This window comes from Saprolegnia parasitica, assembly GCF_000151545.1.
Source record: "Saprolegnia parasitica CBS 223.65 unplaced genomic scaffold supercont2.11, whole genome shotgun sequence".
Lineage (NCBI taxonomy): Eukaryota > Oomycota > Saprolegniomycetes > Saprolegniales > Saprolegniaceae > Saprolegnia > Saprolegnia parasitica.
In genome coordinates this window covers 467,026-493,891 of record NW_012156405.1, presented here as the reverse complement: position 1 = coordinate 493,891, position 26,866 = coordinate 467,026, and the positions used below count along the sequence as shown (strand labels likewise).

Here is a 26,866-nt window from a genome sequence, read left to right as displayed (position 1 = left end):
CGAGGGTACTTTAGTGCTACCCGAAGCGCACCTCGCAGCTCTGTTGTCTAAGACCAAGTCGCCAACACACTATCAGCAGCATTCTTCAATAGTATCAAGTGCATGCAAGTATCAACTTTGTCAATTGGTCCGGGTGGTGGCAGGCTTTCTTGATAGTTGGCGCCGGAGACACGCCATCGCCCACGCGATCCCGAGTGTTGGTCGTTTTGTAAACATAAATAGTGTATACAGTATCACAGCCTGTCTAGTAGCCTGTCTAAATAGACATACAAACTAACACTATTTGCAATAACAAAAATAGTATGACGATTTCCTCATGGGTGGTGTTTCATTAGTAAAAGCGGCAGCCCATGGGCAGAGGCAGGATGCAGCGACCGACGGCAGTGGCCGCGCTGCCGATGGACTGTGCCATCGCCGACCTAGGCCAGCTGAGTGCCATGCGGCTCTGTGCCAAGCCGGGGCAGGACGTCCGTGGCGCCCTGCGCCATCTCGTCCAGGACCTCGACGCGACTGCCCCGTTCGCCGACCATAGCGGCAACGACAGTCCACGCTGCACGCAGGACGACTCAGACCTGTCTGCGGTGCCATCGCACGCGAGCCTGGCGCGAAACCGGGTCGGCAAGCCGATGCGTCGGTTCTCATCGGCCGTGCCGCCACGTGCATCGCGCACCGTGCTGCAGCTGCCCGATGCACTGTACCTTCCCGTCGAGCAGCTCGATTGGGAACAGGATATTGTATGGGGCGACGCGCCTTGCTTGGGACCCGCGCCAGCAATGACATTGGGGGAGGACACGTTGCAGTGCCCACGGAACGCGGGTCGGGCCACTCGGAGCACACGGCTGCACCACGACATAGATAGCAGCCGGAGCTGTACACCGCAGCCGCTAGAAGCAGCACTAGAAGTACCGTTTGACATGACCCGTCCGCGCACGTATCGCTGGGAAGTCCCGCCTTATCCCGGACAGAGCTCACGCAGCGAGCCACCATCGTCGCTCGCGTGTCCTCTGAACCCGTCGTTGGACGACGGCGCGTGGCTCGACGCCGTCGCGTGGGACTGCTGCCTCGACATGCCACCGTCCCAGATCATCCTCGATGTGAACGATGCACATATCGTGCTTATATCGTCGCCGGCGAAGAGACCTCCGTTGCACATTCCGAGACGGCCGGTCGGGATCTTTGAGAGACGCTTGGAGGCGCGTCGGATCGAAGAGCCAGGAAAGGAGGGACGGCTCCGAGTGGCGATCGACACCTTGGCGTTCGACGACGCGACGGCCGCTGTCGCAGCCAACGAGCGTACCACGACGCACCGCCGCCGTCGTCACCACATGGCCAGTTTGCACCACATGGCGAGTGTGCACCACTCGGTTCCGGCCATGCAGCTCGCGTGGGCGACACCCGAGCTCTCGCCGCAGCAGCTCCGCGACCTGCACCGGCGGCGCGGCACGTTTTGCATGAACGAGCGCCTCGTCATCGCGCCCGCCAGCGACGCGACGCCGGCAGAAGCCGCGCCCGTCCTGACGGCCTCCGACTTGAACCCAACGCGAGGCGGAAAGCTCCTTCTCCTCGAGTACGTGGAGCAGAACCCGCCGGTGCTGTCGCGTCCCGGCATGGCGTCGCGCCTCCTGCACTACTGGCGTCCGTCTAGCGAGGCGCCAGCGCCACCCAGCGTGGAGCTGGGCGACGTCGTGACGCTGGACGCCAACGACGACACGCCGTTCCTCGGCGACGTGCCAGCTGGGACCGTGGTCTCGTCGCTCCACTCGAATCTCGCCAAGATCCCGATCTTCCAGCACAGGCCGCGCGCGTCGATGCTCGAGGCCGTTGACGACTTCGAGTACTTTCTCCTCGTGCGCACATTCTCTGGTACTAGTAAGCGTGGCGCCACCGCCTTGTCGTTGATGGAGCTGCCACCGGTCTTTGTCGCGGGCCAAGTCGAGCCGCAGATGGAGGTACCGGCACCCGGTTCGCGCGCCGCCAACAACTTTGTCAAGCCGTACATGTCATTGCACGTCCTGCGCCTCTTCAAAGAGGCCAGCAACGGCGGCGAGCACATTTTGATGGACGCCGTCCAGCGCCTCTTTCCGAGCCAGTCGGTCACGGCCGTCCGTAAATGCCTCAAGGAACTCGCCACCTTTAAGCGCGACGCGGGCGGGTGGACGCAAAAGGCAGCGCACGAGCGCGTCACCGACGATGCGGTCCGGGCCATGCTGACGCCAGAGTCCGTCTGCCTCTACGAAAGCCACTTGTGCGGCCTCCGCCGGCTCGTGGACATGGGTCTCTCGCAGCTAACGAGCTCGACGGACGTCGCGAAAGCGATCCAGCAGCTCACCACGCGTCTCCGCGACCGTCAGAAGCAGCTCCAGACGCGAGTGCTCGACGGCTTTTCCAAGCGAGAGCTCAAGCAGGCGTTGTTTGCGCTCGACCCCGTGGTTAGGAAGCTCAAGCACGACATTCAGATTGCGCGGTCGATCGAGCTGCAGCTGGAGCGCACGCCGTGGCAGTGGACCCGCAACTATATCGAGTGTCATTTGCAAGGAAAAGGCATGCTCCAGCTCACGGGCGATGGCGACCCGTCGGCCTGTGGCGAGGGCTTTAGCTTTCTTCGCGCCCCGGTGAAGCGAGGCGAGCTGTCGACATCGGCGTCGCTCCTCTCGGGCACATCGGCGGATCTGCGAAAGCTCAAAATGAAGCAAGCAGGGGATGTGCTCAGGGCGTTCGGGATGGACGACGCCGCGATCCAGAAACTACCGCGCTGGGATCGCATCGCGATGATCCGGACTCTCAGCATCAAAGGCTCGCAGCGCGGCGACATCGGCCTCGACAAGTTTGTTCGTGGCGGCCGCAAGTCGCTCCACGCGCAGCACCAAGCGTACTTGGCGCGGTGCGACCAGCGCTATCGTGCACAGATCGACGCGCTCTCAAGCGACCAGGTGATAGACGATCAGAACGACAGGGACAGTGATGACGACGTCGACCTGGAGCACGATGTGTTTGGCGCAAACGGAGACGACCTTGTGACCGCACGCCCCACAACGGGTCTTCACAACCTCTTTACGAAAGACGGCAATCGGTCGCAGCGCTCGGCGCTGGTCTTGCAAGCGCGCGACGATGCCGCCGAGCTCGAGAACCTCAAGCGCGATATGGCCGACACGTCGGGTGGGAGCAGACATGGCAGCAGCAGCAGCAGTCGGTCCACTCGGCTTTTTGCAACTCTGTTGACGCAGGCGAGGGCGGCGGCGACTGCCTCCCCACCGGCAGAGCGCCGCCAAGCGATCAAGCGCGTCACGCGCACCGTGCACGAGGACGGCACAGAAACTGTCAAGATCGAGTTCATTGTGGACCCGACTGCAGTGCAGCTGTACACGGCCAACGCAGTCCAGATGCTCAAGATGGACCAAGCCGCCAAAGTCAGTCGCAGCAGCGACAAGAGCTCCCACGCAGCGTCGGGCAGTAGCCCAAGCAGCGCATCTACCACTCCATCGCGCCCTGCCAAGCAACAGAAGCGCCGACACGAGATTTCTGCATCGCTGGACGAGCACGGGGCCAGGAAGCGATCCAAGCAGAGTTTCTCGCGCCTGCCAATCGCACGCCTCCACGCGTACTTGGAAAACGTGTTTTACCAGCTGATTGCGATGCCCGAGAGCGTCCACCTTCGCGACAGCAAGCAGACGGAAGGCGGTGCGACGATGGACCTCCAGCGCATGCGCCGCAAGCTGAGCGATCTCGCGTACGACTCGGTGGAGTCGTTTGTGAACGACATCGCGCTGATGGCCACGAGTGCGGTTCTTGATGATGACGACACGAGCGATGACGCAGGCAGCGTCAGCCAGGTCGTCGCAAAGGCCACCGAGGCGCTCCTGGCCCTCGACGACGAGCTTCGCCCCCTCGAACGGCAATTGCGCGCGCGTCGTCACTCAACCTTGCCCGAGTCGTAACCCTATTCTGACTATAAATCATTGCTGTCCCTAGTGTTGTCTATCTTGTTTGCTCTTTTTCAATTTTGCTCTCCTTGGGCGATGGAGGAGCTGATGGAATGACGTTTGAGGTCTCCAGCCGTATCCGGTAGCCGGATTATCCGGATATTTGTAAAAAAGGCAGTCGAAGCTAAACGACAGTGCGCGATGATCTCTAGCGCGTCGTCGGCTACCTCGCCGCGGGCCCCACTGCCACCGACAAGTGGTCTAAGGCCGGTCTGTGCTACAGACCCTGGTGCTCGGAGCGCAGGCGTGCGGATGAAGTTGCCGAAGGTCACATACACCACGCTGAAGCAACGATCGGTTCTTGCAACACATGCAGTCTGAATTGCCCGTAAGTTCATATGCAATGCAAATTGAATCTACACATTCGATTTGTACACTACTCGTGGTATATTTGCACAACAATGTGGTGCGTTTCATTCCATAGACATATACTGTTGGTCTAGACCGTTTGGATCGGTCGGGCTCCGAGTGACCATCATTCCGTGTCTTGCTCGCAGCAACAACACTGAGATCTTGCACCCAGAGACTATTTTTCAAATCCACGAGGTATAACACTATGCCGTCAAAGCTATTCGGACTATAGACCAGAATACTAGTATATAGTAAAGACAGTATAGACAACCATGGTGAGGCAATTTCAACCTCACCTTTCGAGACATATGGAGGGACACACTCCGTTGTACGTGCTGCTACGTACAGTACTACTCGTAGTAGCAGCGAGGTGTTGTGGCACAGCGTTCCAATCAAACATCCACCACAAACGACCGAAATCGCAACACCAAGACGCCAATAACATACATTTTCCTGTTCGTTTTCAACATGTCTCATAATCCTTGGTAATACAGCACCCACCAAATGCAACAAACACTAGGGCGGGTGGGTTACACATCGCATTCGCAGCGCCGACGCTTTGGGGCTGGCTCGGTAGCAACGTCTGGCTCGGTAGCAACGTCTTGGTTCGTCGCCAGTTGCGCCTTCAAATCTGCAATCGTGGCAGTGACCTTGGCGATCAAGTTCGCTTTGGTCCAGCGCATCTTCTCCGCCAAGCGTCGGTCGTTCGCGTCGTCGTCGCTGTCAGAATACCCGGTCGAGACCCATGTGTCGTAGACGACGTGTGGTCGCGACGTCGCCTCGTCGAGTAGCTGGCGGCACAGCGGCGCATCGTCCAGAACGAGTGCGGCCACTGGTAAAAGCACTCGATCCGTCACTTCCAGCACCTTGGGCTGCCGTTGCAGCCACGCTTGAAGAAACGACGGCAGCTGTGCGGGGGCAAGCGCTCGGAGGACCTCGATGGCATCATGCACGAGCGCTTCTGGCTGAGGACCTTCGAGTTCACCAAAACGCACTCTCTTCTTCTCGGCCAGCGCCAACTCGACCAGCGCCGGGGCCAACGCGTTGACGTACTTCACGACCTTCGATTCGAAGCCTGAGGATAGCAGGTGCGTGTGCGTGACAACGATCGAGCGCACGCCTGGCAGCAGGCCGGCGCCGTAGATCTCGACCAAGTGTGTAAACATGGCGTCGTCGAGGCGCTTCTCGTGCAGTGCGAGAAAGAGGAGGCTGCTCGCTGCGTCAACGGCGGCTGCATCCAAGCGACGGGCGCTTCCGATCGCGCGCTCAACGCACCGAGGACCTCCAATCGCACCGTATCCAGTACGTGCGCGACCAAGGGGCTACGCCAGAGCGTCGGGTTGTGCTGGACGGCGGCCGCAAGTCCCACCGCAATGTCCGAGTAGACGTGAAAGACATGCTGTCGCATGATCCAGTGTGCGACCGACGGCGGTAAGACAAAGGCGTCGACGGCCGAGACCAGTGCAGGTGGGAGACGGTCGCCAAAGTAGTTGGCATACGCGCGCTGCGGCGCCATCGTCGTGATGAACGCGTCGAGAAGAAGGTAGTGCTGGACGACCACTGCCGACTGGTGGCGCTCGGACGGCAGATAAAAGTTCCCGGCGCGAAGCGCTGTCCAGCATCGCTTGAGGAGCTCGGCGTCGTGCTTCTGGCGCAGTGGCGGACACAGCGGGGCGTCGGCGAGACCGGCCAAGCTCGCCAGAAAGTGCAGGACGCCGGCCAGGTGGCTGACGCGCCAGCGACGGACCAGCTTTGGCAAGGCCGGGTCAAACGGACTCCATCCATGCGTCGTGAGGAGCCCATGGAGCCACAGCGCCACTTCCGGCGCCGACACGTCGTCCTGAATCGAGACGACGTCGGCGATGAACCGCAGTGTAAGCTCCAGATCACCTTGATGGGCCAAGAGACGGGCCATGGTCGCCAGTGCCGTCGGTTGAGATTGGTGTCGCTGCCAGTACGTAAAATGATGCTGCTCGGACGACCGTTGGGCACTGAACGTCATCATCGTGGCCTCCAAGACGACGTCCACGTCCGAAATACCGAGATAGCCCAGCAACGGTGCCGGCTCGTCGCCTTGCGGTGCGTCGCCGAGCAGCGTCGTGGCCAAGTACGTCAGTGCCTTTGCCCGGTCCGCCATGACAATGCGGTGGTGCGTGGGCCAAAAGACGAGCACATGGCTCGAATGCGTGCTGCAAACGCGCTCGGGGAGGCAATGGTCGAGCGTCTGATTGTTGCACAATTCTCGTAGCTCGGGCGGCGCGCCGCACGCCGGATGCAGCACCACATCATGCAGTTGGTCCGCCGAGTCTTCGCCATCGCCGTAGCACACCGCCAGTGCAACGTCAAAGCACTTGGTCGACAAGAGAAAGCGGACGAGGTCCTTCTCGATGCGCGGGAGCTGTTCAAACGAATGGCGACCCAGATGGCGACCGTGATGGTTGGCGTACGGGACGAACCGGCCAATGCGCTGATACCGCTCCAACGGCGATTGGGCGAGCGCCGTGAAGGCTGCAATCGCCGCGTCTTGGTTGGGCGGCGCCAGGCGCATCTTGAGATGCTTCTTTTCGTAGACCAACCGAAAGATCAGCGCGACGCGGCAACCAGCGGTGATCGGCGCCGACGCGATCGACGTGGCTACGAAGGCTGCGGCAAAGGTGGTAGCATGCGACGTGGGCACATCCACCTTCAAGGTCTCGCTGCCATAGGCAAAGGTGATGGCGCCGTCTTCGCACGTCGATGGAAGAAGCACGAGGAGCGATCCAAACGTGAGCGTGCTGTCGATCGCGTCGTCGTTCGTCGGAAGCAGTTGCAATGCGGCGGCGTCGCCGACGCTGTCAATGGCCATGTGCGAGAGGACGAGCTTGAACTCGCCCGTCGGCACCAAGCGCTCGATGATGCCTTTGCGGATTGCGCTGAGCATCGCGTGGTAGCCATCGTCGTACGCGAGCCGGAGGTTGGTCGCGGGAACGATGCATGACGGGTGGAGCACCTGCAGCTGCGTGGCTTGGGCGGCGCAGAGCGGCCAACCGAGCGGCTCGTCCATGCCATCAACGTAGATAAGGAACGGCGTCGACGGCGGCAGCGTGCCCGTGAAGGCGAAATCGCCTGGCTCTTGAACCAGCGCAACCGCGGCGTCGTATGGGTTGTCGGTCATCTCGCAAATTGAAAAGTGTGCGAACTTGCCCGTTGCATCGAATTCAACGGGCAGATCGACAATATAAGAAAGAGCCAATACGAAGCGCTGGAAACTTCTCGTGCTTCAACCTCAACAACATTCGCGGTCCAGGCTGCAATTAGTGCACGCTTCACGTCTGGCATTGGGCTCGTCGCGCCGTGAGACCATTGCTCGCCGAGTCGCTTCTTCACGCTCTCTTCCCTTCGTGGCATGTCTCTTTGTTCGGCGCCTCATTTTGCACCACGACCACGGACGCTGGCTCGTCGCGTGGCACGAGCGCAGTAGAAAGTCCACCAGCTCTCTAATGACATGGTCATACCTCGTTTGAACACCAACAGAATCGGTGCTACATTGTGTCCCTTGACTCGCGCGCACTTTTGGTATAATTCAACAATCGTTTGCACATCGTCGTGATTGGGAAGTACTATGTGAAAAGGGCACAGAAACAAAGGCAAAGGTGTGCATAGAGCAGTGTCTACCACTGCAGTTCACACCCACAGACATCAAGGCTGTGTCGCGCTGCGAGAATGAGTTGCGGTCTGAAAGCTGGCATTCTGCTCTTTCTTTTATATTTTCTATAATGACGGCCATTGGCGGGCGCATCCGAACGTTCCGCGATGACAGCCAACGCGTACGAAGCGGTCATGGCGCGCGTCCAGAAGCCTGGCGCATTCGCCTTCACGGGCACGGTGCCGCAGTCGCCACGACTCTCCCTTCTTCTCGATGCTATGGACGAGCCGCTCGCATGGCCGCTCCGCGCCGCCCAAGCCGCGCAGATCCACGCACTCTACCCGTCATGTAGCATTCCCGCGACCAAGATAACGTTCGTCGGCGAAGAGGGCTACGCCGCGATGCTCGCCTTGATGCAGAAGGATGTTTTCGAGCGCATGGGACCGACGGGCAAGATGCAGCTCGTGCTCTCGCACATGGCCATCGACAATGTCGGCGACGCGGCCATGTTGCCGTTGCGTCCGACAAACAACGTCGAGATCGACAGCACGCTCACGTTTGGCTCGCTCCTCGTGCTCCTCCCGTCGATCCATGAGGGTGGCGTTATCACGTTTACGTACGGCAGCGAGACAGCGACCTTGGTTGCAGAGACATCGCTCGTCGAAACGACCTTTGCCGCAGCCTTCTTGACCACGTCGATCGCGTCGGCGCCAATCACCGCTGGTCGCCGCGTCGCGCTCGTCTTTCGGTTGGTCTACGACGATGAGCACGAGGATATGCGCCTGGCGCCGCCCGACCAAGAACCGGCGATTGCAGCCTTTACGGCGCTCGCGGCCTCCCCGTTTGAGCGGATCCAGCGCATTGGGAAGCCCATTCTGTACCCGCCTTGTGGCAGACCGTTGGCGTTTGAGCAGCTCGCGCCCAGCGACAAGGCCCTCGTCCATTTTCTCTTGTCGTCCACGTGCTTTGACGTCGCGCTGGCCGCTTGCTACGCGCACTACGAAGAGTCGGAAGATCGCATCCGGGACGTCGTCGTGCACCCCGCGTGCGACGCGCCTCCGGAGCTTGGCGTCCTGTGTCACGACCGGGCACTCGACTATCGCTTCGATGACGGAATCGGCGTCACGCGGTCGAGGCATGCGATTGTCTTTTGGCCCAAACACCACCGTGTCGCCTTGGCCGACCGTGATACCGTCTTGGCAGACTTGGCTGCGGCGTTGCTCCGCACGACGACACTGATCCAGCAACGCCTCTGGCGCACAGTGTCCTTGGTATTCCAGACCTCGACGACGCTTTGAAGGCCGCGATGATGACCTTCAGCGCCCAGCAGAGCCTACACCGCCGGTGCCGGCTCGACCACGGCAGGACGACGCCTCTTGCGACCATAACCCGTCTCTTGGCGCAGCAAAGAGATCTACACTTGACGATCTGCTTTGTCGCTGACATCGTCACGATCCAAGACGACGTGCCCGCATGCGAACTCGCGCTGTGGCTGCATGGCCTCCTCACGAGGCACGGATGGGGTCCATTCCAGTCAGCTTTGCTGCAGCTCGTCACGCGCTGGACCCACCGCAACGTGGAAGACGTACTGCACCTTTTGGCGAGCTTGGTCGGTTTGGACGATGCGCCGCTGTGTCCGCCACTGCGTCAACCACACGAAGCGGAGCTGCTCAAGCGGTGCTATGCAGCGCTCCTCGCGGTACAATACTTGGGATCTTGCACGCAGCGCCGATCGGACATGGTCAAGCACCATCTTCTTCTCGAAGCCTATGTCACGACGACGGCGCCGCAGCGTGCGGCAGCCAACTACGTTGGCTGCATCCTGCCACCTGCGCTCGTCTCGGCCGTGGATGCGTTTCTACTGTCATCGCCACCGCCTTTTGCTTCTTGGATTTTGAATCGCTGGGGCTTTCACGTCTACTCGGACATTGCGGTGGGCTTGCGGCCGCCGTCCAGTGCGACCCGATGCTCTGGCGTAGCCCTTTGGTCGCGCACGTACTGGATACGGTGCGATCGGAAGCCTCAACCTGCTTGGACGCAGCCGGCGGTGACGCAGCGAGCAGCCTCCTCGTTCTCGCACTGCATGAGAAGCGCCTCGACGACGCCATGTTTGGCACCTTGGTCGAGGCCTTTGGCGCCGAGCTGCTGCCAGGCATGCGCTCGATCGCTGGGGAGCAACCCCACTTGCTCTCATCTGGCTTTGGGTCGCAGGTCGTCATGTACGTCTTCGAGCTCGTCCCGGTGTTTGGTGTCATGGCGCGGACCGAGAAGCAGCCGAGCCATCATCTACCAGGAACGCGTGCAGCGCCGGCGCTGCACCAACTCGTACATGATGCGATCGAGCTCCTCCGACGGTTTGCACCGACGCAACTACCATCATTCATCGAAGCGTGGCTGCAACATCTACCCAACTCCTTGCACGTCACAGACACGGTGCTCTTGCCAGTGGCGCGTCTCGAGCTCGACGATGCACCGCTGCGTCGCCACCTGCTGCATGTGGCGGCGACGCGATCATCTCGTTTTGAGGTGGTCACAAAGGCGATGGACGAGGCCAAAGACACCATGGTCGTCCGTATCCTGGCCACGGTCGCCGACTTGGAGATGCAAATGGACGACGACGAGGCAGCGTCAACATTTAAGCGTCCGCGTCGCGAATGAAGTACGTACTCTACGACAATAGCCTAGTACAGAGTGTGCACTTCTACGCGTCCTCCTTACAGGAAGCACGCGGCACGTATCAGTGGTAGCATGTTCGTTCGAGGTGCCAACGTTGCTTCGAGTGCCACCTCCTCCTGCTTGGTTGCGACATGCAGATTCTCCTATTGCCACCTCCTTCCATGTCGTCATGGTCATGCATAAAGCTCCTTCACCACAACTGGAGAGAGATCAATATACTACTACAAGAAAGCCTGGGCCTAAGCAACTCTTTGGCGCTTCAAAGGACGTTCTTGCGCCGCGTCGACGAGAGCTTGCACCTGGCGACGGTCGTCGTCCGACGTCAACGGCAGAGCTGCGAGCGTCGCCGTCGTTAGCGTCTCAAAAGCCCGGTGGAGGTCGGGAAACCGGTCGCTGAAGCGCAGTGTGACCTTCAACAACACTGTGCGAACGTGGCGCGGGACGACAGCGGCGACCCACGCCGTCACAAACGCAGTCAAGTTGGCGGTGTCAAAGGCTGCAAAGTACGCGAACGCATCAAGCGCCAGACCAACGCCGACCGAGACGCCGCCGAGGCTTTGGCCGTCGGGCCCATTGGCATAGTAGTCGTGCACAGGGTCGTGGCTCGTCGTCGGCATCTCAGTCACGACATCCACACCAGACGTGACCACAGCCAGCAAGAGGCGACTGCACTGCGCAATGAAATCGAGTGTGCCAAGCGTTGGCCAGTCCCGCAAGACCAAGAGCACCGCGGGCGCCACGCGGAGATGCAGGCGGCCAACCATGAGCCCGGCGACCTCGAGCGAGCGGTCGCCGACGACACCGACGACCAGCAGCGCCGCGAGGACGTCCACAGACAGCCAACACATGTCATGGCTCGTGTCGTGTCGGTTGTAAGCATCCAAGACGGCGGGGACCCACGGCGCGGCGAGTGCGTCATGGCCTTGTTGGTACGCCATGGCCACGGCCGGGGCCAGCGCCCGCACTTTCGAGTACTCGGCGCGCTGTAGCACGTGGCAAAAGGTTGTGGGCGGTCCCCGCATCGCTGCGATCGAGAGGACAATGTCGTTGGGCAAGTGGCCATAAAACCACCGGTGCGTCACGGGCAGCCGCGCCAAGTACGCGTCCAGCGCAAAGCTCATCTCCAAAATGTCACGCGGGATCGCGTCGAAGACGAGCATCGAGTTGTCTTCGGCGCCGATGGCGGCCGCGCCTTCCGTCAACAGCGTGTAAGCCTCGACGATCCACTCCGAGACACCTGGCGCCTTGACTTTGGCGCAGATGGGGCGGGTCGTGACGCCGGCGATGCTGGCCACGAGGCGGCAGCCATTGGCAATGTGTGCGTAGCGGCTTGCGCGCACCCAGCGCTGGAGAAGCTGAGAGAGGATCGGCTCCAGGTTCGACCAGCCAAAAACGGCAATGTCCCGCGAGATGAGCTGGCCAACGGCTTCAAGAAAGGCCGCATCACCGTTGATGGGGGCTTGGAAGAGCTGGGTCAAGAATCGCTCGATCCAGTCGAGACGGTGCGCGTCACCGAGTGCCGCGTAGACGGCGACAATGTCGTCGCTACGGCAGTTGAACGCTCGGCTCTCGGGACTGCAGGCGCGTCACGACGGCCTCAAAAGTGCGTCGACCGACGGCTGGCCAAAGAGGTCAATGGTCTCGTCGGAGGCGGCGGCAAGCGAGCGTGCAATCGCAGAGAGGTGTGCGATCTGCGCGCGATGATACTTGGGCCAAAAGACAAAGCCGTACGTGGGCTTGGCGCCGTTTCCAAACAGGCGGGCATCGATCTTGCAGTAGCGAGGGTGGTGGGTCACCGCGTCGCACAGGGTCGCGCCGTCCGGGAGCGTCCACTCGGCGACGCGCGGGAGGTCCGCTTCTTTCGCCCACTGCAGCCGAACGAGGAGTACGTCGTACGCCTGGGTGGCCAGCAGCGCGGCAAGCATCGCCTTGTCGTGCGGATGGAGGCCGCCGGACTGGGTCGTGATCGTCTTGCACAGGACGTGGACCTGCGGCGATGGGCGAGTAGCGAGTGCGAGGAGCGCTGCGACGGCAGCTGCATTCTCATCGCCGTTCTCGTCGTCCAACACGAGGTGGTAGACAAGCCATGGCCGGCGCGTCGAGAGACCGGCTGTCGCGCCGCAGAGCCAGACAGAGCAGCGCGCAGGTGTCTTGGCCGGCACGACGGGCAACTCGACGCAGAGAAAGCCAAACGTTCCTGGCGGGCGATTCGTGGGCGCCCACGGCTGTTGCGGGCCAGACAGGCTCGCTGCGTAGTACGCGAGTTGCAGCGAGAACGACCCGGACGGGGCAAACATCGTCTGGATCGTCTTGCGCACGTGGCCTTGGAGCGCGTCGATCCAGGCTCGGTTGCCAATGGATACATGGTCACCTGGCACCTGCGTCGCGCAGGCGTGGCCTTCGCTGCCACCGTTGCATGCGACCTCGTCGCTGTCGGCCGGAAGCACCAGCATCGGATCGACCGGCGCAGAGAGGTAGAAGCTGTGGCGCGGTCGGTCCAGCGTGCGAGGCTTGACGAGCGCGAGCGCGGCCTCGAAGCGCTGGACGTCGGTGAGCTCTGCGTCGGGCGACCTCTTCATCGCACGGGTCCGGACCATCGTCAACGTTGGGATCTGACCACGACGCACTCCGGATACCGATGTCCAATCGTCCGGTTAATTTCGCGGAATGGTCCGGATAACCAACGGCCGTTCGGTTCGTGCTTCGTTCTCGGTAAGCTTGTGCACTGCTTGGTAGGTTGCAAGGCCGATAGCATGCTCATAGGAAGCTAACGACACTAGGGCAATCCTCATCAATACCTTTGCCGTTGGGGTGCGCACCGCTGGGAGAGGCGAGTACGTCGACTGTATGGACTCTTGGTTGAAGCTAAATAGCACGCAATTTCGGACCAAGCCCGTTCACATGACATGTTCTCCACGCCGTCAAGTTTATAGTCCACGCCAAGTATCGTATACATGGTATAACAGCGTCAAATCGGTAGCTTTCATCGCGCGGTAGAAGAGATGTGCTTGCCATGGCCTTTGTCGTCATATTGCATCCCGAGCGTGCCACGTCATGGATTCGTGCTCAACTGTGCTGCCACGTCATGAACAACCAAAGCGAGAGGCGAGCATCTCACCGCAGCACTGAATGGACTCTCGCACAATATGGATGCAAAGCGTAAGTACTACAACATACAAGACGCACGCAAAACTTGAGACATGGAAAGTACAATCGCTCATCCTGCACGACCCCTGCGCGCTGGGCCCGTGATCCGAGCGGTGGCGCGTCGCGTCCGTCACGGCGAGTTGAAACACAATCCGAGCGTCCCCTTTATTATGCAGTTTTCGCCAACGACTGCACTATAAAGTCTTGCCCTTGCGCTCGCGCTCGCACACTGTCCTCGTAAACGCTCGATCGACATGTACAAAGTACAGCGGCTTGTGTTGGATGCATCGTACAACTCGATTTCATTCATATTACAGTCGCATGCCACCTACTCAGCGCGCCTGCGCTTGCGAGCTGGGCTTTCAGCGGCGTCGAGGAGCTCGTGCAGCTCTTGCCGACGGGCCACATCCGTGTCGGGCAACGCATCCAGCGTGGCGGTGGCGAGCGCGATAAAACTCTCTTTTTCCTGAGGAAACCGGTGATGGAAGCGGACGAGGACGTCCAGCACGAGCGCGTGATTGAATTGCGACGCACTCGCAACCCACGTGGTGCCAAACGACACCAAGTGGGTTGGATCAAACGCGACGAAAAAGCAAATGCGTCGAGCCACAACGAGGCGTCCATCGGATCGTCCATCGCCGCGGCGTCGTCGACACGGACCGCTTCGTCGTCATCGAGAGGACGACGTGCGCCGTTGACGTCGGATGCAAAGGCGAACAGCGTATGGCGGCAGTGCGCGAGGACGTCGGGTGTCGCTGGTGTGGGAAGGGACTCGAGACACAACAGCGCCGAAGGCACCATGTGCAGGCGTCGGTCGCTCGCCATGAGATCGAAGAACGAGCCGAAGACATCTGCCATCGCAGCGACGCCGAGGATACTCGCGCACACGTCGACCGATAAATCTTGCGTCGTAGACTGCAGGACGCGGAGCGAGTACGCATCGAGGGTGATCTGAATCCATTCGACCCGGAGCGCTGTGACGCCATGTCGATAGACTGCGAAGAGCGTCGGCGCCATAAGGTGCACCCTCATGAGGTCCATCACGATTGCGTCGAGGTCATACGTCGGCCCACGGAACGATGCGATCGTGCGGACGATATCGCTGGGCGCGGTGCCAAAGAACCATCGGTGGTTCACGTCCAGTTGTGCGACGTATGCATGGAGCTGAAAGCTGTGCAGCAACACGCAGCGTGCAGCCGCAGTATCGCTTTCTAGGTCGTCGTGACGGATCGCCATCTGCGCGGCGCCGGCGAGGTCGGTGTAGGCGTCAACAACCCACTCGTGGAAGCCGGGCGCGTCGATGGCCAGCCGGACGGGGTCGGTCGAGACACCCGCGAGGTTCGCGACGAGGTGGTAGCCGCACGCAAGGCGCCAGTTGCACGTCGACGTCGTCGTCCAGCGCTCCAGGAGGCGCGAGAGCATCGGGCCCATGATTGACCAGCCAAAGGTAGCGACATCGCGCGCCAGCAGCTGACTCATCGCGTTCAGGTCGTCGCTGCGAGGTGGCGCGTCAAACACGTCGCAGAGAAAGCGCTCGATCCATTCCAGGTGGTGGCCGTCGCTCAGCGCAGCGTAAAACGACGCGACGCTGCCGCCAAAGCTGTCTTGCGCTGTCTCGCGCGGATCTTGAAAGCGCGGCAAAACCATCTCGAGCAGCGCGTCGAGATTGTCGTGGCCGAACGCCGCGGTGCCGCCGCCTCGAACGACATCGCTGAGTGCTGCGAGCGGCGCGACGTGTGCGCGGTGGCTCTTGGCCCAGAAGACTAGGCCGCACGCACTGCGCCCGGCGGTGGCCTGGATGCGGCCTTGCAGCACGCACGCCTGCGGCGTCGAGAGAATCGCATCCGGTACGTCGGCGCTGGCCGACGCGACGCACCAGGACGTCACGGTCGGGCCGTCTTTGGACCGCGACCACTCGAGGTGGGCCAAAAGCACGTCGTACATGGTCGACGTCAAGAGAACGGATGTGATGGCGGCGTCGCGCGGGTGCAGCTCGTCCGGATCGACGTTCAGGTTGGTCAGCGCCTTGTAAAAGACAAACTGAGTTGGCGACGGCCGCGAGGCCAGCGCGCGAACTCCGGCAATCGCCTCGACATTCCGCACATCCGGCCCGTTCAAGATGAGGTCGTACACGAGCACGGGCGACGCGCCAATGTCCACCGGAAGGTTCGTGCCGGCGAGCCACAGGGCGCAGCGTGCGGCGGTCGTCGCTGGAAACAGCGGCAGCTCAATGCAGAGCGTCCCAAAGGCGCCGGGCGGGCGCGGCCAGCGGCGAAGGCTCGTCGCGTAGTAGGCGAGCGAGATCGAGAACGGGCTGCTTGGCGCAAACGTTTTTCGGATCGTCTTGCGCACAGGACCAAGCAGCTCGGCGTCCCATGCCGGGTTGCCAAAGCGCACGTGGTGGCCAGGCACGACGGTCGCCGACGCTGCATCGACGGCCGAGACGTTGGTCGCCGGGAGTTCCAAGCATGGATCGATCGGCGCCGAGAAGAGGAAGACGCGTGGCAGCGCGTTGGAGACGCGGAGGCGAACGCGCGCCAGCACGTCCTCGTAGCGCGAGACGTCCGTGGGCGCGGCTGGGCGTAGCCGGACCCGCGTGGTTGACATCCTGTCAAGTGCAAATTCAGCACCGGCAGCGTGATTGGTTCGTTCGGGATAGACAATGCGCTGTGATTGGTCAACGAAAAGCACGGGTGATTGGCTAAAATGCACAAGATTTCGATGCACAGCTCTGACTCCCACGCACACGGTCTCTCAACGGGGACAACGACGGTTCCAAGAAGCTTCTGCGCGCTACGGGACGCTGTACAACATGTCTTCACCAGCGTAGACTCAATGTGAGCATATCTCTGTCGAACGACACCTCTCTGTGGCGCTGCCTCTTCGATCGAGCCACGGTGGTTAGGGTTCATGCCCGTACATCCAACGTTTAAAGGCATTACTAGAACGAAACATACCAACGACCACGCATGCAAGATTCAACGCGACCGCTCGTGCACAGCAACGTGGATCAGCCTCGATGGCGCGCCATGGCCATGAGCTCCGAGACGGCGCGGACGCGGCTGCGCTCGGCGTCGGCTGTCTTGCGACGCTTCAGCCGCTCCTTGAGCTCGACCAGCGGTAGCTGCCCGGCTTGGTGGATCTTGCCCACAAGCCGGCAGCTCTGCCAGTCGCTGTGTTCGAGCGGCAGGATGTGCAAGCGTGTCGGGTGCGCGCGCATGATGCGCTTCGCACTCGCACAGAGCTCGCCCCAGTACTCGTCGGCGAGCGGGTCGCGTAAAAACTGGGCAAACGCCGCGCACAACGTGTCGCAGCACGCTTGCGGTGGCACCAGCGCCGGCAGCGCATAGTCGAGCAGCTCGACGCCATCGTCGTCGTCCGCCGGCGTTGGCAGCGCGTTCAAGGTCGCCTCTGCCAGTGTCACAAACACATCCTTACGATCTCCCACGTGGTCGTGGAAGCGCGTGACGACGGGATAGAGCGTCGTGCGCACACTCTTGGGCCGACGGAGCTGGAGCGGCAGCCATGCGGCCGCAAACACCGACAAGAAGGCCGGCGCGAACGCGGCCAAGAACGAGAGCACGTCCAACGCGACCCAGACACGGACGTGGGTGCCGGTATGCGCGGTCGCCGACGGTCCCGTAAAGTAGTGCTGGTTGAGGCGGATCGCGAGCGGATTCGTAAACGCTTCGACCGCGTACTCGTCGTCGTAGAGCGCCGTGTTGTGCTTGTTGTCGGCAAAGACGTAGCCGGCGCGGTCGTCCGTGGCGAACGAGACGAGGTACCGAGCCGCCTCGTCGGCCATCCACGGCTCGGCCAGCGCCGGCCAGCCGCGGAAGAACGCGAGCAGCGCCGGTGCGAGCGCGAGCCGCCACCGGTCTGCGATCGGATCGAGCAGATCGAGGAAGCGGTCGGTGAGCGAGCTGACGGCAAAGAGGCTCGCAATCTCATGCACTGAGAGACCGGCGTCGTCGCCATGGTCGCCCGCATCAAACGCATCGACGACGGCCTCTGCATACGGCGCGACGACGGCGACATGCCCTTGCTGCAGAAGAACGCCCAGCGCCGGTGCCACGTCATGGATCGTCGAGAGCGCGCCCGTATCGAGCCAATCATCGAGGTTGTACCGCGGCCCACGGAACGATGCAATTTTCGCCACGACGACATCCGGGAGCGAGCGATAGAGAAGCCGGCCGCGGACCGAACTCGCCGCAACGTACGCTTGCAGCTGCAGATGGTGCTTGATGAGCGACGTCGCGGCCCTCTTGATGTCGTCGGGGGCGCAAGCCACAAACGCGCCGTCGGCCAAGAACGTCCACGCGTCGACGATCCAATCGGTGATCCCAACCGCCGTCACAGCGTCGCACACAGGGTCGTCGGCGACGCCTGCAAGGCTCGCAACGAGGCGGTAGCCATGCGCCGTGTCGGTACTCGACGTGAGCGCCCAGCGCCCGACCATCGTGCGAAGCGGCGTGGCCATCGCGGGCCAGCCAAAGACGCGAATGTCCTGCACAAGAAGGCGGCCAATGCCCTCGAGAAGCTCGCGCGTCGGATGAAAGAGCGTTGTGAGAAAGTACGCAAGGATGTTAAAGCGGCCGCGGAGCCCTAGGGCCGTATACATGTCGAGGACCGTCGACGCTGCGTCGGGGCACGAGCCGGCGAAGCGCGGCAAGACGACGACAATGAGGTCGTCGACCGAGGCATACCCATAGAGCTCGGTGGCCGTGCCACGGCTTGCGTCCAGAATCGCGCGGCTCAAGACGGCGAGGCTCATCTTGTGAACGCGGTACGATTTGGGCCAAAAGACGAGGCTGCATGCGGGAAGCTCGTCGGTGGCAAAGAGGATGCCTTGGATGACGAGGCTGTCGATGCAGTCGTGCATTGCAGCGTCCATTTCGACGCCGTGCGGCGGCGCGTACGATGCGATGCCTGCGGTGAACGACCCGTCGTCGGCCTCCTCGTGCTCGACGAGCACCACGTCGTACGCCTTGGACGTGAGGAGCGCGGTCAGCGTCGCGCGGTCGAGCGGCGCGAGGTTGCTCGAGCACACCGACGCGTTCGTGAGCGCTTTCGCAAAGACGTGCATCTTGGGCGAGGGCCGCGCCGCGAGTGCGGCGAGCGCATTGGCTGTATCCTGGATGAGCTGCCCGGGGCCGTCGCGGATCAGGTGGTAGACGAGCATGGCGCAGCGACCTAGCGTGACCTTGGGCACAACGAGAGGCGTGTTTGGCAGGAAGGCGACGCAGCGCGCCTTGGTCATGGGCGCCTCGTACCACGGCTCGTTGGCGTCGCCAAAGGTCGGCGGCCCACCCTCGTGCCACGCTGGCAGCGCAATGCAGAGCGTCGCAAACGTCCCGGGCGGGCGCGACGCTGGCACAAGGCTTTCGCGGCTGCCGGCGGCGTCGACCGCCAAGTGCGCCAGCTGAAACGTAAACGACCCGGACGACAAGAACGCGTCTTGCACCGTCCGCCGGACGTGGCCCTCCAGCTCGTCGTGCCACGCGGAATTCTCGAAGGACAGGCGGCTCGCGGGCACAAGGCCGAGGAGAAAGCCGTTGCCGAACGTCGAGATGATGTGGTTGGTCTCGTCCGTGCCGAGGGGCCAGGTGAGCCACTCGTCGTTGTCGATGCGCAGGCGCGGCTCCATGGGCATGGACAAGTCGAACATGAGGAAGGGCGTGCTAAGGACACGCGGCTGGAGGCGAGCGAGAGCGTCTTCATAGAGCTTGACGTCGCCGACGCCGGGCTTGACCGCTGCCTTCTTGCCACCACGCCGCTTCTTGGCCATCGCAAAAATGGAGCTTGCCACGTATCCGGTTCTCGGATCATCCGGATACGACGGCTCGGATGGCGCTCTCTGCCGCCGCTGAGCGGAAGTGGGTTCCAGCCCTAATCCCAGTCGCACTGCATGCGAACTAGAGGAGCTAAGGAAAAGGTATATTAGAGCTTCTCCACCAAGGTATTAAGAAAAGATAGTAGTGTTTAGACTATCCCATGATCAACGAACTACCAGACTACTTACAAGTGACGACGTCGCTTTGGTGGTGGCGCACTCGATGCGTCGTCGTGATGGCTCGCCTGCTGCGCCTTCACGTCGGCGATGGCTGCAGCGATCTTGTCGACGACGTCCTCTTTGGCTTGACGCAACTCCTCGGTCGACGTCCGAGGATGCAATCCGTCTCCAGGCTCGCTCTCGGAAGAGCTGCCCGGGCGCGCCGCCGCTGCGTTTAGCAGCTTGCGACACAGCGGCGCGTCATCAACGACGAGTCGGGTCAATGGCAGCACCATCGCGTCGGTGACGTCCACTGTCTCGGGCAAGCGTTGCAGCCAAAGGTCGACAAACACGGGTAGCTGGTCGGGCGCAAACAACCGAAGAAGCGCAATCGCATCGAGCACGAGCGCTGCTTCCGGCTTGGGCATGTCGACGTAGCGTCCGCAGCCTGAATGGTGCGTCGGCTCTAGAGCGAGTTCGTTGACGACCTTGAAAACAAACGTCACCACCCGCGACGCAAAGCCGTCTCCGACGATATCCTTGTGCTTGATCGCCATCAAGCGCGCGGCCGGGAGCACAGCGAGGCCCCATACATCGGCGACGTTGTTGAAGAGGACGTCGTCGAGCCGCTTGGCATGAAGAGCGAGCAAGAGGATGCTCTGTGCCGCGTTCCAGCCCACCACGTCCGAGCGACGGACGATGGGAAAGTGCATCTGGCGATTGCGGAACGCATCGAGTAGCTGTGCGACCAGCGGGTGACACGCGATCGTCAGGTCCTGCTGGATGGCGGCCGCGACGCCGACAGCCACCGCGCACGTGTTACAGTGGCGGCCAGATCCGATCCATCGCACGACTGTCGGCAGGAGAAAGCCATCGACGACCGAGACGAGCGCGGGTGGCATCCGGTGGCCCATGTAGTTGGCGTGCGCGAGGCCCGGCGCCGTCTTGGTGAGATAGGCGTCGAGGAGAAGGTAGTGCGTCACACTCGCAGCACGTCGGTGCACTTGTGGCACGGCGCCGGTGGCATGTAGCGACACCCAGCACCGCTTGAGGAGCTCGGCGTCGTGCTTTTGGTGCAGTGACGGACACAAAGGCTCATCGGCGAGGCCGGCCAAGCTCGCCAGAAAGTGCAGGACGTCGGCCACACAGCTCGTAGCCCAGCGGTCGAGGAGCTTCAGCAAGGCCGACTGGAAATGGCCCCATCCGTGTGTCGTGAGGAGTCCATGCAGCCACAGCGCCACCTCCGGCAGTCGGACATCGTTTTGAACCGAGACCATGTCGGCGACGAACCGCAGCGTGAGCTCCAGATCCGGCTGTTGGGCCAAAAGACGAGAGAGGGTTGCCAGTGGCGTTCCAGTACGTTCAAGTCGGCGGCCTCCACTGCACTCGCAACCTGAGCCACTGCGGAAGGTCGCCATCGTCGCGTGCAAGACATCGTCGATGCTGGCCACGCCGAGGTAGCCGCTCTTCAGAGATGGTGCGTCACCGAGCAGCGTCGTGGCCAAGTACGCCAGCGCCTTCGCCCGGTCGACCATATAGACGCGGTGGTGCGTCGGCCAAAAAACCAGCATGTGCGACGACGGCGGGTCACCACCGCAGAGCTCGACGCAGAGAGCCTCGCGCGCGTAGCGTTCGCATGCACCCGTCACTTCTTCGGGCACCTCACACGCACGGTGCAGGACGACCGCCGACAGGCCAGTGTCCTCGTAGCGCGTGACCAGTGCAACCTCAAAGCACTTGGTCGCCAATAGCACGTAGACGAGGCCCTTGTAGAAAGGCTGCAGACGATCAAAGCAGAGGAGGTCATTTTCCTCGTGCGAGTATGCAATGGGCCAAGTAAAGAGCTCGTACCCATCGAACGGCGAGCCCGCGAGCGCTGTGAACGCGGCGATGGCCGCCGCTTGGTTGACCGGCGCCCGGCGCATCTTGTTGTGCTGCTTTTCATAGACCAAACGGTAGACGAGCGCGACGCGGCGACCGGCCGTGATCGGCGCCGACGAGATGGACGTCACCGAGTAGAACGACGCGTAGGTCATCGCCGCATCCAAGGTCGCGGACTGGCCGCCATGCGCCAACGTGATGCTGCCACCTTCGTAGATGGACGGGAGGAGCACGATGAGCGAGCCAAACATGCCATTAGCTGTCTTGCCTTGCGTCGGACGTAGAGTTGCAGCTCGACCGACGTTGTCAACGACCAAGTGCGAGAGCGTGACATCGAACGCGCCCGACGGCCCCAGGTGCTCCGTGATGCTCATCTTGATGGTCATAAGCATCGCGTCATGGCCGTTCTGGAGCCGGAGGTTGGTCGCGGGGACGATGCACGAGGGGTAGAGCGCCTGCACCTGCGTGGCTTGGGCGGCACCGAGCGGCCAGTCCAGCGGCTCGTCCATGCCATCGAGGTAGACGAGGAGCGGTGGCGACGGCGGCAGTGTGCCTGTGCGGGCGAACTCGCAGGGCTCTTGGACCAAGGCCATCGCGGCGGTGTACAAGCTCGTTGCCATCGCAGAATGTAGTGGAATGCAGGTTCGAGACAGTAGCGTCGCTGGGCCGGGGACAAGGCGTTGTGATGCATCGTTCTCGATCGTCCAACGGGAAGACCGTTGGGATGGGACTGTAGAGGGGTCTCATTCCAAAAGTCGGTTCACTGTTGTATTTTAACTGTACAATGTAGTTCGTACACATACCGTGCCGATGCTCAGGGAGTACGACCTCGACAGCTCACCGATGTTGAGTTTTTATTTAATATATTTAATAAAGAGGAAAGACACAGCGCGAGAGAGGGAGAAACCGAGCCAGGTATCAACGACACCAACGGAAATTCGGGGGGAGGGTCCTTTTGTGTATCGTGGCTTCCTAGGCAGCCCTTCTGCTTCCGTTCATTTTGTGGGATTCGGTGGGAAGCTCGCTCTCACCTCTCGACCAGCTTATTGGTGACGTGGCAACGTAACCGTGCGCCAACCCATGACGTGGCAGTCTGACTATCGAGTATGGGCAAAATGAGCTCGCACAAGAAACCTCTTCCACTGCACGCGGAAACCTAGCATTGTGCTGATGTTGTAGTACTAAGCATGCTTTAAGTAGTGGGGAAAACAAATCATGTGTACATGCTTGGTCCGAGTGAGAGCGCTTGCGTCAACATCCTTGCATCTCCAAGGAGCGGACAATGAAGCGCACAGTGTTTGTTACAGTTGCGCCGACGTTTCTGGGTTCCTACGCGTCTTGGGTCTTGCAAGCTGCCAAGCAGTGGCGCAACCAAGCTAGGACCAAGCATTCGATGGTTCTTACCGTTGGCGATCCGGATAGTTGTCTGAAATTAACCGGATGCTCCCGTTCGGTATCCGAATATCTTATCTGGAGTGCGTCGTGGTCAGATCCCAACGTTGGCGATGGTCCGGACCCGTGCGATGAAGAGGTCGCCCGACGCAGAGCTCACCGACGTCCAGCGCTTCGAGGCCGCGCTCGCGCTCGTCAAGCCTCGCACGCTGGACCGACCGCGCCACAGCTTCTACCTCTCTGCGCCGGTCGATCCGATGCTGGTGCTTCCGGCCGAGAGCGACGACGTCGCATGCAACGGCGGCAGCGAACGCCACGCCTGCGCGAAGCAGGTGCCAGGTGACCATGTATCCATTGGCAACCGAGCCTGGATCGACGCGCTCCAAGGCCACGTGCGCAAGACGATCCAGACGATGTTTGCCCCGTCCGGGTCGTTCTCGCTGCAACTCGCGTACTACGCAGCGAGCCTGTCTGGCCCGCAACAGCCGTGGGCGCCCATGAATCGCCCGCCAGGAACGTTTGGCTTTCTCTGCGTCGAGTTGCCCGTCGTGCCGGCCAAGACACCTGCGCGCTGCTCTGTCTGGCTCTGCGGCGCGACAGCCGGTCTCTCGACGCGCCGGCCATGGCTTGTCTACCACCTCGTGTTGGACGACGAGAACGGCGATGAGAATGCAGCTGCCGTCGCAGCGCTCCTCGCACTCGCTACTCGCCCATCGCCGCAGGTCCACGTCCTGTGCAAGACGATCACGACCCAGTCCGGCGACCTCCATCCGCACGACAAGGCGATGCTTGCCGCGCTGCTGGCCACCCAGGCGTACGACGTACTCCTCGTTCGGCTGCAGTGGGCGAAAGAAGCGGACCTCCCGCGCGTCGCCGAGTGGACGCTCCCGGACGGCGCGACCCTGTGCGACGCGGTGACCCACCACCCTCGCTACTGCAAGATCGATGCCCGCCTGTTTGGAAACGGCTCCAAGCCCACGTACGGCTTTGTCTTTTGGCCCAAGTATCATCGCGCGCAGATCGCACACCTCTCTGCGATTGCACGCTCGCTTGCAGCCGCCTCCGACGAGACCATTGACCTCTTTGGCCAGCCGTCGGTCGACGCACTTTTTGAGGCCGTCGTGACGCGCCTGCATCCCGAGAGCCGAGCGTTCAACTGCCGTAGCGACGACATTGTCGCCGTCTACGCGGCACTCGGTGACGCGCACCGTCTCGACTGGATCGAGCGATTCTTGACCCAGCTCTTCCAAGCCCCCATCAACGGTGATGCGGCCTTTCTTGAAGCCGTTGGCCAGCTCATCTCGCGGGACATTGCCGTTTTTGGCTGGTCGAACCTGGAGCCGATCCTCTCTCAGCTTCTCCAGCGCTGGGTGCGCGCAAGCCGCTACGCACACATTGCCAATGGCTGCCGCCTCGTGGCCAGCATCGCCGGCGTCACGACCCGCCCCATCTGCGCTAAAGTCAAGGCGCCAGGTGTCTCGGAGTGGATTGTCGAGGCGTACACGCTGTTGACGGAAGGCGCGGCCGCCATCGGCGCCGAAGACAACTCGATGCTCGTCTTCGACGCGATCCCGCGCGACATTTTGGAGATGAGCTTTGCGCTGGACGCGCACTTGGCGCGGCTGCCCGTGACGCACCGGTGGTTTTATGGCCACTTGCCCAACGACATTGTCCTCTCGATCGCAGCGATGCGGGGACCGCCCACAACCTTTTGTCACGTGCTCGAGCGCGCTGAGTACTCGAAAGTGCGGGCGCTGGCTCCGGCCGTGGCCATGGGGTACCAACAAGGCCATGACGCACTCGCCGCGCCGTGGGTCCCCGCCGTCTTGGATGCTTACAACCGACACGACACGAGCCATGACATGTGTTGGCTGTCTGTGGACGTCCTCGCGGCGCTGCTGGTCGTCGGTGTCGTCGGCGACCGCTCGCTCGAGGTCGCCGGGCTCATGGTTGGCCGCCTGCATCTCCGCGTGGCGCCCGCGGTGCTCTTGGTCTTGCGGGACTGGCCAACGCTTGGCACACCCGATTTCATTGCGCAGTGCAGTCGCCTCTTGCTGGCTGTGGTCACGTCTGGTGTGGATGTCGTGACTGAGATGCCGACGACGAGCCACGACCCTGTGCACGACTACTATGCCAATGGGCCCGACGGCCAAAGCCTCGGCGGCGTCTCGGTCGGCGTTGGTCTGGCGCTTGATGCGTTTGCGTACTTCGCAGCCTTTGATGTCGGGAATCTGCGGACGTTTGTCGACGCGTGGCTCGTCGACGTCGTCCGACGCCAAGAGCACGTTCGAGCCGTGTTGTTTGAGGTCACGATTCGCTTTTGGAGCGCGTTGCCCGACTGTGAGGAGGATGTCTTTGTGGCGCTGGCGACTGCCACGCTAAACGCACTGCCGCACGTTTTGGACGACGACCATCGACAGGTGCAAGCACTCCTCGGCGCCGTCAACGAGCGACCGACCAAGCGCCAACAAGCGGTCCAGGCATTGTAGGAACAGGTAGAACCAAGGGTCTTGCTATGCGAGTAACTGTTTCAAATGATAAATGAGTGACGAGGTGTAGACAGGACGAGAGACATTCATTTGCATAAGGTAGAAGATGATTACCCAACATGGGCCCACGCGACGGCGCGACCTTGCAGGGTGGAGACCATCACGAGCATCCACGACCATGTACGTGCATTATGGGACGCGACGATAACACCTGCGTCTCAACCTTCGAGCCATGTGAAGCACGGGAGCTAACAACGCTGGCGCTTTGGCGCTGGCGCGTCAACTTGGTTTTTGTCGCGAGCTGCGACGTCAAGTCGGCGATCGTGCTGGTGATCCGGGTACTTAGACGGTCTTTGGCGTAGCGCATCTTCTCGGCTCGTGACGGAGGGTCGACGGGCCATTCGTCGTCCGAGCCACAATGGTAGAGTGTGTCGTCGACAATAGGTGGCCGGGTCGCCGCCACTTGTAGAAGCTTGCGACACAGCGGCGCATCCGCCTCCAGCACGAGGGCAGCCAGTGGCAAGAGCACCGCGTCCGTCACCTCCAATGAGGTCGGCAAGTCTTCCAACCACGCATCGACCAGCGTTGGCAGCTGCGTCGGTGCAAACAACCGGAGGAGCTCGATCGCATCGCGCACGAGCTCGTGCTGGGACAAGGTCGCGGGCGCGTACAGTTTGCCGCCGCGGCCGTCATAGCACACCTCCTTCTCGGCCAGCAATGGAGCCAGCGTCAGGATATACGCTGCCATGCGCGATGCAAACGAGGGCGAGATCAACGCGGGGTGCTTGGCGACGATCGCGCGCGCGACCGGGAGGAGGCCGACGGTCCAGCACTGCGTCACGTGTCGAAAGAGATCGTCGTCGAGTCGGTTCTCGCGGAGGGCGAGGAAGAGGATAGAACCCGCCGCGTTGAGGCCCGCCGCCAAGGCGTAGTAGCCGTCTTCGCTCTTGAACGATTTGCCGTAGGCGCGCAGCACATACTCGATCAAGGCGCCGGTCGGCACGCACGGATTGCGCTGAAGGGCCAACGCGACGCTGACGGCAATGTCCGAGGCGCTCGGGTGGCCCGAGAGGAGCCACGGTGTCCACGCCGAAAGCGGTGGCAGCGCAAACGCATCGACCATCGAGACGAGTGGTGGCGGCAAGCGGTGGCCCACGTTGTTGGCCTCGGGAAGCTGCGGCGCTGTCTTGGTGACGTAGGCTTCGAGTAGAAGACAGTGCGTGTAGAACGCCGATCCTTCGTGCCGCGCGCGTATCCATGCGATCACTCCGCCATAGAGCGCTGGCCAACACCGCTTGAGGAGCTCGGCCTCGTGCTGTAGGCGCAGTGGAGG

General features: G+C 61.8%; 5 protein-coding genes across 5 annotated transcripts; 2 read left to right on the top strand and 3 right to left on the bottom strand.

Annotated features, from left to right (window-relative positions):
• Window positions 1-365: 365 nt before the first annotated feature.
• SPRG_19617 (hypothetical protein) lies at window positions 366-3,935 on the top strand (the record flags this gene model as incomplete). Its single annotated transcript, XM_012342956.1, has 1 exon — window positions 366-3,935. One exon carries the CDS (start codon window positions 366-368, stop codon window positions 3,933-3,935), a length of 3,570 nt encoding a protein of 1,189 aa, XP_012198346.1.
• Window positions 3,936-10,871: 6,936 nt separating this feature from the next.
• On the bottom strand, window positions 10,872-13,211 carry SPRG_22129 (hypothetical protein; the record flags this gene model as incomplete). Its single annotated transcript, XM_012342968.1, has 2 exons — window positions 10,872-12,177; window positions 12,226-13,211. 2 exons carry the CDS (start codon window positions 13,209-13,211, stop codon window positions 10,872-10,874), a joined length of 2,292 nt encoding a protein of 763 aa, XP_012198358.1.
• Window positions 13,212-14,354: 1,143 nt separating this feature from the next.
• On the bottom strand, window positions 14,355-16,386 carry SPRG_19614 (hypothetical protein; the record flags this gene model as incomplete). The annotated part of the gene is made up of 2 exons (XM_012342955.1): window positions 14,355-14,441; window positions 14,578-16,386. The coding sequence occupies 2 exons, from the start codon at window positions 16,384-16,386 to the stop codon at window positions 14,355-14,357; spliced, it is 1,896 nt and encodes a 631-aa protein (XP_012198345.1).
• Window positions 16,387-16,789: 403 nt separating this feature from the next.
• On the bottom strand, window positions 16,790-19,567 carry SPRG_19613 (hypothetical protein; the record flags this gene model as incomplete). Its single annotated transcript, XM_012342954.1, has 1 exon — window positions 16,790-19,567. One exon carries the CDS (start codon window positions 19,565-19,567, stop codon window positions 16,790-16,792), a length of 2,778 nt encoding a protein of 925 aa, XP_012198344.1.
• A 3,590-nt stretch (window positions 19,568-23,157) lies between these two features.
• On the top strand, window positions 23,158-25,533 carry SPRG_19612 (hypothetical protein; the record flags this gene model as incomplete). Its single annotated transcript, XM_012342953.1, has 1 exon — window positions 23,158-25,533. The coding sequence occupies one exon, from the start codon at window positions 23,158-23,160 to the stop codon at window positions 25,531-25,533; it is 2,376 nt and encodes a 791-aa protein (XP_012198343.1).
• Window positions 25,534-26,866: the final 1,333 nt, after the last annotated feature.